General features: G+C 37.0%; 1 protein-coding gene across 2 annotated transcripts; it reads left to right on the forward strand.

The window, feature by feature from the left end:
- The first annotated feature begins 1 nt into the window (after position 1).
- On the forward strand, positions 2 to 10,091 carry me2 (malic enzyme 2, NAD(+)-dependent, mitochondrial). 2 transcript variants are annotated; one of them, XM_008418400.3, is made up of 15 exons: positions 2 to 155; positions 2,015 to 2,171; positions 5,955 to 6,088; positions 6,178 to 6,327; positions 6,527 to 6,602; positions 6,858 to 7,019; positions 7,133 to 7,346; positions 7,540 to 7,637; positions 7,814 to 7,927; positions 8,011 to 8,122; positions 8,292 to 8,434; positions 8,573 to 8,675; positions 8,871 to 8,941; positions 9,444 to 9,542; positions 9,905 to 10,091. In XM_008418400.3, exons 2-15 carry the CDS (start codon positions 2,058 to 2,060, stop codon positions 10,061 to 10,063), a joined length of 1,749 nt encoding a protein of 582 aa, XP_008416622.1. In that variant the 5' UTR covers positions 2 to 155; positions 2,015 to 2,057; the 3' UTR covers positions 10,064 to 10,091. The 2 variants fall into 2 exon arrangements, with proteins under 2 accessions (XP_008416622.1, XP_017162167.1); XM_017306678.2 differs by lacking the exons at positions 9,444 to 9,542; positions 9,905 to 10,091 and adding an exon at positions 9,101 to 9,145.
- Positions 10,092 to 11,200: the final 1,109 nt, after the last annotated feature.

The raw sequence follows: 11,200 nt of genomic DNA on the forward strand, positions 1-11,200 counted from the left end.
TCAGTCATTCAGCTGGCTCAGTTTGTAGCTCTTATCCAAGGATACTCCAGCCCAGTCCAGGGTGTCAAACCTCGATAGTTACACCGAAGAAACATGCTGAATAAACATTAGGCTGTCCAACAGAAGGAAAGCGGTATTATCACACCCGAAAGCAGGTAAACCAAGTCGCTCTTGTTAAAGAACAGAAAGCTCCGTGCCACGAACGGAGAACTTCCCGTTTCAGAGACAAAATTAGCGTGCGAGGGTCTTGTTGATGATGGGTAGGATGAGGTCAAGAATTAAAATTCTGCTGTGGTTATGATAATTTGTGCTTGAATGAACAGCGGCAGTTTTAGATATTTCAAAAGTTCATTCTGTGTGTGTTTCTGTTGGTGACATTTTGTGTGAAATCTGGGGTGATATCCAAGTATAGACAGGGCTTAGTTAGCAAGTTGCTAGCTTGTTGCGCCTGTTAGCTTCCTGTTTTATTCACCGAATTGCTTTTTTTGTAAAGATTGACATATATTTATTTATCTAGTTGTTTTTCCCATGCTCATGTTGACAGTACCGTTATATTTCCTCCTTGTCCTCCCACGCTTTCATTTACCAGCTACCGATTGCTGAGCGGAAACTTGTGTCTAAGTTTGATTAGTAACTCATTAAAAAGCGGTGGCAACATAACATTAGGTGTGAACAGAGCTTCCATTCTTCTGCATTGGTCATTGGAATATTTACATAGTTGGTTTATCCTATATAGCCACACTCCCATCGATAGAACAATGAAAACATTCTTTAAATACGTTTGTTTTAAAAAAGGAGGATGAAGAGAAATATGTCCTTTCATAAAAGCAATAAAATGTACACATAGGTTACACATTAAGGCAGGTGAAAGAGGACGTTTAGCTTGGTCAGCTAGGCTAAGGTGCTTCCACTAAAATACACAGATTGCTCTATTATTTATGTCTTTATAACTTTTATTAGTACATAATTATTTGGGGTTCCCTCATCTCCAAAAAACAATTAATTGGATGCATGAGGTTTGTCTTATGTGCACTTAATTTATTTCTACTGTACAGCACAACTGATAAATGCACATCTCCAAGGTGCTGTTTATTGTTCTTCACAATTTTGCAAACAAGCACTTCCAAACTTGTTTCCAAACTGTATTGACCTTTTTCCAGTTCATCAAGCATGCAGTCAGATTTGAACAGTGTTGCAGAAATACATGTACATACTATGTAACTAAGAAAATTGTCAATTGTTAGTTATTTGTTTCAAGTTTAATCCTATTTATTGCATAGGTTTGTTACACACTGTGATATATCTCAGGAATATATTTCTGTTCATTTTGGATTGTGGTTTACAAATTCAGTTTCTGGTAAAGTCATATAAGATATATAAAGAATTCAACAAAGTACATACTACATAGTAGTAATTTTTTTAATATAATCTGTTGAGATTGTTATTTTTAATCAGCTAGAGTTTGGTGCCCAGCATGTAGTGTACATTAGCATAAAATATTCAAAAATTTTTCTGTGCTTTGGTTGATTCTTCTTCAACCTTTTCATTGTTGTTGTGTGTCTTCCGTTGTTTTCTTCTCAAAAAGGATTATGATAATCTTTGAAAGCTTTGTATTCACCAGGCTCCCTCTAAACTGCTTAAAACCAGAATTCAGATTAAAGACACTGAGCATTTGTAATCCTCAGTGGAAGGACTGTCTGCACACACTACAAGCATAACCTGGCTTTGACAGGGTTTGTAAATTGATGGCATTAGTTAGAGCTTAATATCATGTCAAGAGAATAGTGGGATCTACTGACATGTAATTAACAATTAACAAACTAAACAAACCTCAGATTGCTATTTCTGTAGAAGAATGATTATGATGGCATTTGTTTTCTCACAAGCCATATATGCATTGTCAGCCAAAAAGATTTTGTTTACATCAGAACTGCTTTCATTTGCTGACAATTTTTAGAATTGTTAAAGAAAACCATGGGTCTGTCTGGTAAACTTTGTCTTGTTTTAACCCCAGAAAGCTTCCAGCAGTGCTCCTTCAAGATCGTTGACAGTCCACCATGTTGTCAAGGTTGAGGACATCCTGGTCCCTGAGGCCCTGCGTCTCCGTTTGCAGATGGGCACACACCAAAGAGAAGGGAAGACCCCTAATGCTTAATCCTCGCACCAACAAGGTAGACTATGTCTGACTTTGTCTTCAAGTGTCAAGATTTATCCATAAATGTCTAGGTTTACTTTGTGAAAATTCGGTCTGATCTGTACGTGTTGTGAAAACTGCATTGCTCAGCAGGAAACCTGTTCCTTTGTTAGGCCACAGTGCACAAAAGAAGAACTTTAGACCGAAACTGAACACTAGACAAAATAAATGTTGAGTATCTAGAAAATGTTTCTCTTTTTTATGGTTTTCATGCATCCATGAAAACCATAATTCATGACCAAAGGTGCTGGTGCACCTTTGTTCTAAATTATGAGGCAACACACAAACTAGCTGAGTTTGAGTTTATTTATTTATTCAGGACTATGCACAGGAACAATAATATCAGAACCTGAAGCAGTTCCCCCACCCTTCTTGGATTTATTTATTTTTAGGATTTCTTCTGATCAGATCCCAATTATTGGAATTCCAGGAAGCTCTGTGGTATATAGATAGGGAAGCTCACATCCACAACTACTGTAATGGAAAAATGAAACAAAAAATTCAGAAGCACAATTAATCTCATAATGGATGGTAACAGTAAAACCAGGCAGTAGTGTTAAATTATTCTGGTCTTTTCATCAGTTATGTAGGAGAATATTTATTGACAGGAAGAATTTTTTTTAAATTACTTCTATAATAAACAAATATGTGTACAATAGGTGCAGTCTGCACCTATTGTACTATTCATATCAAAGACACTCTACCAGTCCCTCACATTAGTTGTGTCTGTTTGCATTTTGTTTTGGGTTTTAGGTTTTGTAAAAAATAAAATAAAAAACATGTAGTTTACAGACATTACAGATAATGTAATATTGTCTGTATTATTATTATTATTATTATTATTATTATTATTATTATTATTATTATTATTAATATTCTATATTAATGTATTGGTGTTACACATCAATACATTTCAATGTATTGGTGTGTAACAATTTGAAAATGGTTCCTTTTAGACAACATTGACGCTAAAATACAATAAGAATCTCAGTGCTGTAGTTGCAGGTCTACAAGAAGTGGAACAGCTGAGATATATCCAGCTTGCTATGAGAGTGCAGCTGTGAACACTCAAGGCTTTTGTCATTTTTATAGTCTTATAAATCAAACCTGTGTAATTTACTGAGAACACCAGGGGTCGTTTCTGAGGGAGAAAGCAGGTGCACCGAGTCTGTTTTCCAGGGCAGGATTCAGGCCTTCCTGTACTGTTCCTGTGAGTTCATACTCAGTTTCAACCCCGGATAGGCGGCAGAAAATGGATGGATGGATGGAGTAATGTTGCATTAATGCAGTGATTCATGCAAAAGGAGGTCCAATCAAATTTTCAGTGAATAAAAATGAACATACTTTTCAGAAGCCTGAGATTTATATCTAAATATCTATTCTTTTATTGATGTTACACAATATTAAATTTTCTCAGACATCTACATTGGGGTTTTCTTTATCTGTAAGTCTATTACTATTGAAAATAAAGGCTTAAGTTTTTTTTTTTTACTCTGTGTAACAAATTCATATATCATGGCTTTCACTTTAAAAATGAGCGACAAAAAATATTGACGTTTTTATGATATCCTAACTCCTTTTTGCTGTCCGTGTATGCATCATCCTGAGGTCAAGTGTGACATAGTTTGATGAATTTAGACAGCAGGGATTTCCTACGAGGACTCCCAGTGATGTAAGGTTCCAGCTGACATTTGCAATGTGAAACTTTAGCTGCTTCCTGTAGCATGTTTGGAGTCAGTGCAAAATAACAGCCTAGTGGGGATATTTTCTGTTATATATAGACATGACAACATACATGAACATGTGAAAGCAGGGAACTGCCTGGTCCCAAATGTAGTGTAATTGTTGTGCTGCTTAAAACAGAAAATTGTAAGCCATAGTGTAATCTATAAGTTCAATAAATGTTATTTAAATGAATACAAAACTTTCACAATTACTTGAAGTTTCTCAGCTACTTGTTCTTCTTCCAATGTTTCCTTCTACAAAAGAGAAGTAACTGATAATCCCTGTTGACCTAAAACAGATAAAGTTTTGTCTTGTATATGTTAGACAGTCAGAGGTTGCTATCTTCCAGAGTCAACATCAGAACTCTGTTGTTTTGGTCTTCAACAGTAAAAGGAATCTGCTGTAAATGTTGTTTTTGTGGGGGAAGCAACATGTCTTCAAGGAGTATTATATAATGTAATTGATGCTGAATATGTTTATGGAATTGGACACATCATACAAGTAAAAAGAAAATATTTATATTGTTGTTTATTCAGTTTAGCTTAAAACACTTCAGAAGAACTGATGCACTCTAAATAGCTACAGTCATGTAAACAGAAACACTATCAGATGTTTACAGCACTGTTACCTTATGCTGAGAGCTGCTCATGTTGACGCTAAGTGAAGTAAACGCTCACTCAGCATGACTTGGCTTTTTTTTGTGAAGCAGCCCCTCTTCCATATGGCTGTTACAGCACAATCAGCCCCCTCTCCAGCCCCTCACTCAGTGCCTTTTTTTGTTTTCCGCCCATTCCTGTAACTACACGTGCACACAGTTCATATGCTATAGGAACATAAACAACAAGAGCCCCATCTTTTATAAGGGGTGTTTCTAAAAACCGTGTCCCTCATTGGCTCCTTTAAGGTGACTCCATGTTTTATTTTCCTGTGGGCAAATTGCTTTCTTCTGTCTTCTCTCATGTCTCCCAGATCTCGCAGTCTGCTATCAGGAGTCCATAGGTCAACCCTATAAACCCATATAGGGTGCCCTCTAGTGATAGAATGTCAAAACGAGATACTGTATACCACTATGCATCCAGAAAAGTTTTAATAATCATTTCAACAAGATCAACATTTCATAGAAGCCAAATGGTATACGGCTTTCATCTGGAAAGATAAAATGTCTAAAATGCTACATTGACTAACCTGCCATAAAAGCATATCTAAAATCACTTTCAATAATGCGTTCCAATAAACGCATTGTTGGAACACAACGATGTTACTGTAAATATGCAGGAAAGTGCAAATAATTGAAGCCTACCTAGTGCAAGTGCCAACATATGTTTGTCATTCTGCATGTGTTCCATTTAGCAACCCAGGATGAATTAGGGTTGGAAGGAAGGTTAGGATTAGGTTTGGAATTAGGGTTGGAACGAGGATTGGAATTAGGGTTGAAAGGACGGTTAGGATTAGGGTTGGGCAAAGAGCTAAGAATGGAAGGAGGGATGAAAGGGTTGGGTTTGGAACCGTCAGAGCTAACGGGTCGGTGTTTTTTTTTTTTTTTTTTTCTGAAAACGGCATAATGCAAGCAAACATTTGAATATGGATTTATTGAAATCTGTAAAAGATATAAAAAAGATGAAATAAGTAGAAGTAGTTGAAGCATATGACTACATTTTAAAGTTTCTATCTGAAAGTTTGTGGAAGTAGTTAGCTGTGATAGAGCGCAACGTTTTTAGCAGTATTTTATTTTATTAGAAATTATAGGATGTTCCTTTCATTTCAGTGGAGCCCAAGATGATAACACAAAGCTGAATATTTCATAAACGATTATATCAAAAGACGTAACCCGTAACGTCCTGAGTGAGCAGAATATGGTAAAAGTTGGATGGTTAAAATTGCACAATGTATGCAGAAGTAATTAAGTGGCAAAAAGTGTATGAAAAAAATGGACAAACTCAAATATTAGTTTCTAACAAAAACTAAGTTTACTTTTTTTTTTTTTTGGAGAAATTCTTCAATACTTATTCATTCTTACTTGCATGTTACTCCACAGGGTATGGCCTTCACCCTGGAGGAGCGACAGATTCTGGGGATTCATGGTATGTTGCCTCCCAAAGTGGAGTCTCAGGACCTTCAGGCTATGCGCTTTCAGAAGAATCTCAAGAAGATGACGGATCCCCTGCAAAAGTAATGACATATTTTCCTTAAAACTTGTCAAGGTGGGAGTTTTTTAATTAGTTTTTCTCTTTTCCTTATTCGTTTCCCTCAATGCACAGGTACATCTACCTGATGGGGATCCAAGAAAGGAATGAGAGGCTTTTCTATAGGGTGTTGATGGAAGACATCGAGGAACTAATGCCCATTGTTTACACTCCTACTGTGGGATTGGCCTGCACACAGTATGGACACATATTTAGGAGGCCAAAGTGAGCAGGAATAACTAATACATCTTTGCACATTTAATGTAGTAATAAATTGTAGAAATATTAGTTACTTTGTTCTCTCTGATTTCATTGAAGCATGAAGAAAAATATGTTTTAATTTAGAAAATAGATTTATTGTACTGTTTTAGTTGAGAATTAGTCCTAAAATGGCTTAAAAACAATGTGTGTTTTCGCTCCTTAGGGGTTTGTTTATTTCAATTCTGGATAGAGGACATATCCGCTCCATCCTTGATAACTGGCCAGCAACAAATGTGGCAGTGAGTACCTGACCACACAAATTCATTTCAGATAGTACTAATAAAACACTGTAAATATTACTCATCAAGGCATTATTCTTTCTTACATCCACAAACGAGTGTTTTCACAAAGTTTTTGAGGATATTTAAAACTGATACCTGTAAGGCTCCTGAATATATTTGATTCAGAAGCGTTGAGATAAATGGTAAAATTATTTAATGTCAATTTTTTTTCCCTGCCTTCTCTTGCTGTCTTTCTATGCTGTCTTTCTAAAGGCTGTAGTAGTAACTGATGGAGAACGTATTTTAGGCTTGGGAGACCTGGGTTGTTATGGAATGGCCATACCTGTTGGGAAACTCTGTCTTTACACCGCCTGTGCTGGCATTAGACCTGAGAAATGTCTTCCTGTGGTGTTAGACGTTGGCACAGACAATGAGGTAGGAAGGCAGACTATGCATACAGTGCTTTGTTTGCTCTGTTTATGATCCTTGTTTCAGTTATAGCAGATTTGTAACACTGTTCCTCCTTTTTATCTTTGCGCTTCTGTCAGACTCTTCTCAAAGATCCCTTCTACATGGGCCTGTATCAGCGACGGGATCGGACTCAAGCATACGATGACCTAATTGATGAGTTCATGGAAGCAGTTGTGGAAAAATATGGACAGGCCACACTGATTCAGTTTGAGGACTTTGGGAATCACAACGCATTCCGCTTCCTTCGGAAGTACAGGGGAAAATACTGCACCTTCAACGACGATATTCAAGGTACACCAATCCTAACACTAGCATATTGGTGTTTTGGCTAACTCATCTGAATCAGTTAGTAAAAATTCAACTTATGGTTATACCTTAGTCTTGTACACTGGTTACTACAACTTAAGAAAAAAATAATAAACAGGCAGCATTATTATTGTATTAGTTGTTTTCTGTATGGCTCTGTACGTTTGCATGTTTTCAGGGACTGCATCTGTAGCACTGGCTGGTCTGTTAGCAGCTCAGAGGACCATTGGCAAACCCCTCACCGAACACCGTGTTCTCTTCCTGGGAGCCGGCGAGGTAAGTCGACATTTCCCAAGTTTTTAAAACTCAGCTTCTTTATGAGTCTCATACTGCCCCACACTGACAATAGCTGGTTGTGCTGAAAAGAAACACAGTAGAACATGGATTTGCTCAGTTAATGTGATTAAAAAGGAACAGTTTCAAAATTCAATGTCTGAATACTTTCCCTCCAGGCTGCTCTTGGTATTGCCAATCTGATTGTGATGGCCATGATGGAGTTGGGGCTTACCCAAGCAGAGGCCAAAGAAAAGATCTGGATGTATGACGCACATGGTTTACTCGTGAAGGTTAGTGAGCAGGACAAAAGCCTTCTGTGTGCACACAGCTACATTTTGACCAGCATGGCTGCTTCCTCTTTGTGAACCTTCAGGACAGAGAACACAAAACAGATGCCAACCAGGAGCTCTTTGTTCACGACAGTCCGGGGAAAGTACAGACCTTCCTAGATGCTGTGAACACTATCAAACCCACTGCTATCATTGGTGATTACAGTCTAGTTTTTTCCTTCTTGGATGTAAAACACATGGCCTTTATTTGAGGTTTCAATCAGAAGTTTATTTTTTCTGTCTTGTTTTAAAAAAAAAAAAAAAGAATTTTTATTTTCAACTCACTCAGCATAAGGATTAAGGTTTGGTGTCTTTTTTTCCCCAGGTGTGGCAGGAGCAGGGCGTCTCTTTACAAATGATGTCATCAAAGCCATGGGATCCTTAAATGAGCGGCCAATTATATTTGCCTTGAGTAATCCAACGAATAAAGCAGAGTGCACAGCAGAGGAAGCCTACACAATAACTAATGTAGGCATTTTTCGATTTCTTTTTTTTTTTTTTTTGCCCTCTATTTAACTTGCTTACTTTTTGAACTGTTGTAGTTAAGTTTAAAGTGGAGTCTGCTGGCTACCCCAGTGCTTAGTTTTCTGTGTCTGTGTCTCACAGGGTAGATGTCTGTTTGCTAGTGGCAGCCCGTTTGGTCCAGTCACACTGAGTGATGGTCGTGTGTTTATACCAGGACAAGGGAACAATGTTTACATCTTCCCAGGTTATAATAAAAGTTATTATGGATTTTCATTATGTACCTAATTTAGCCTAAGAGGATATAAAATATCTGCACATTTCATGAACTTGAGAGATAAAAAAAAAGAGAACTTATACTTTGTTTTCACTTAGTCAAGATGACTGATGACCCTATATTGCGTATTAAAGCTCATCCTACTCATCCTATTTTTTGCTTCAGGTGTTGCTATGGCTGTGGTCCTGAGTGGAGTGAGACATATCTGTGATACTGTATTCTTGGAGGCTGCCAAGGTACAAAGAAAAGTGTTTTTCAAATCATTTTTCAGACTTTGCTGAACCTCTCCTTAACGTCACACTCTCTCCAGCTTTCCTTTTGTTGCTGACTGTCTTGTGTGTATGCTTCTCTCAACCTCGTTTAACCCTTTGATGTGTCCTTTTCCTTCTTTCTAGACTCTGGCATAACAGCTATCAGATGAAGAGCTTTTAAAAGGCTGATCCATCTGTGCGCTTCCTTCTTTTGCTGGGATACATTTTGATTAACACTCATCACTGCAAATGATTAACACAATGCTTGCATGTTGAAATAGGAGTTTGTATTGCAATGGTTCTGCACAGTTCTGCACAGCTTTAGTTTAATGTCTATTTTATTACTCAACCACTTTAAATTAGTACCTGCAATGAGACATGATTGGCAAGCAGAATAAATAACTGACAAATGATTATAGTACTGTATATATTTTTTTTTCATTGGTTGAAGAAATATAACGTTAAAGTATTTTCATATCCGTTGCAGTCTCTTGCTGAGCAGCTAACAGATAAAGAGCTTGCAGAGGGAAGGCTCTATCCTCCTCTCACCAACATCAGAGAAGTTTCTCTTCAGATTTCCGTCAAGGTAAACCCTGGAACAATACCCGTTTGTCAATTGCTCATTTATTATTAGTTGATGCTTCGACTGCTGGTAATTCCGTGTATAAAGTCATTTAATTTAGTCAAATCCTTCAGATGTAATCTTTATTTAATAGAGCCTTATGTTCTGATATAATCTGATTTCTATCAGATTCTAACAATGTAGTGATTCCTTGAGGGAATCGTTACCTTGGCAAAATTCCTGATTATTTGTCTTGTCTGAAGAAACTAGATATAACTTTGTAAATGTATTAAAAATTCGGCTTTGAATCAGATGTGGTGATATCAAAGGTTTAAAAACGTCTCCAGCACTGCTTGTCTCCCTGATGTGTTTCTTCTCCATTGCAGGTGATGGAGTTCGTCTATGCCAAAGGCATGGCGTTCCGTTACCCTGAACCTCTAGACAAGAACGGCTTTGTGCGTGCCACTGCGTTTAACACAGACTACGACTCCTTACTGCCAGATACTTATGACTGGCCAGGTGTTAGCTTCAGTCCTATCAACTAGAAAAGCAAATCCTCAAAGTGGCCAGTGTCTTTCTCTTCTTTCATTTTTCACCCCATTTTTTCCCCCTCGTGTAACAGTTAAAGCAATGCTGAGGCAAACATTAGTTTGTGTCAAAGTAGTTGCGCTGGATCTGTGAGAATTGGACTAGAGAGACTGTAGAAGGAGCCACGGCTTCTCTCCACAAGTTAAAACTGTTTTTTAATGTCAACTAGAGGGCCACCTGGTGGTGGAAAGGTGCAGTGTTTGATACCTAATGAAATTCAAATGCCCTTTGCATTTCTTCTTTGTTTGAAAGTAGAAAACATGTGATTGTGTTATTTTTGTTTTTTTACATTTTATGTCCGGCAACACTTTGATCAAACACTTTAAACACCGAGATAGCAATTTTGTAAGGGAAAACAAGAAATGCTGCAACTATTTTAGTTTAAAATTTTAATCTTTAACAAAACGGTTAGAAATATAGTTATTGTTTTTCAATACAAACTTTTTTAAACATAAGTATACATTGGCTACTGAGCAATTGCCCCAATTCTTTTAAAACCGATTTCACCAGGTGTCTGACAGAATAAATGTAACCCAATTGTTGTCTACACTCCAAATGAACAACTATTTATTAAGCACAAACTTTGTTCAAACTTTTTAACTGCATGTAGATATTTCAACCAATGTTGTGTTAACACTCCTTTAGTAATTTTATATTAGATAATCCATCCCCTTAAAACATTTCCTTTGGCTTAAGTGCTGAAGAAAATATACTACCCGTATTAGTATAACATTATAGAATATACATTATTTTCTTAAGATACTGTGCACTTTTTGACTCCATATTTATGATCTTTTTTTGTTTTTTTACTTTAATATCTCTCTCTTTTGTTCACATGCATTCGAGCAAGTTGAGAATCAAGGCTTTTTAACTGCAGTGATCCATCCTGAAAGCTGTGGCCACAGAGATGAAAATTGCGGCTCACAGCAGGAAGTTGCTGAGCCACGGAAGATGCAAATATCTGGAAATATAGTTATCTCCAGCTAAATACAGCAGAAAAATATGTTTAGTATTGCTAAAAGTCAAAATAATAAAGATGATTTACCTCATATGAAATACAAAAACGAATATCCAGATTTTCACAGAGGGAATAA

This window comes from Poecilia reticulata, chromosome 9 (assembly GCF_904066995.2).
Source record: "Poecilia reticulata chromosome 9, P_reticulata-male-v2, whole genome shotgun sequence".
NCBI classification, from domain to species: domain Eukaryota; kingdom Metazoa; phylum Chordata; class Actinopteri; order Cyprinodontiformes; family Poeciliidae; genus Poecilia; species Poecilia reticulata.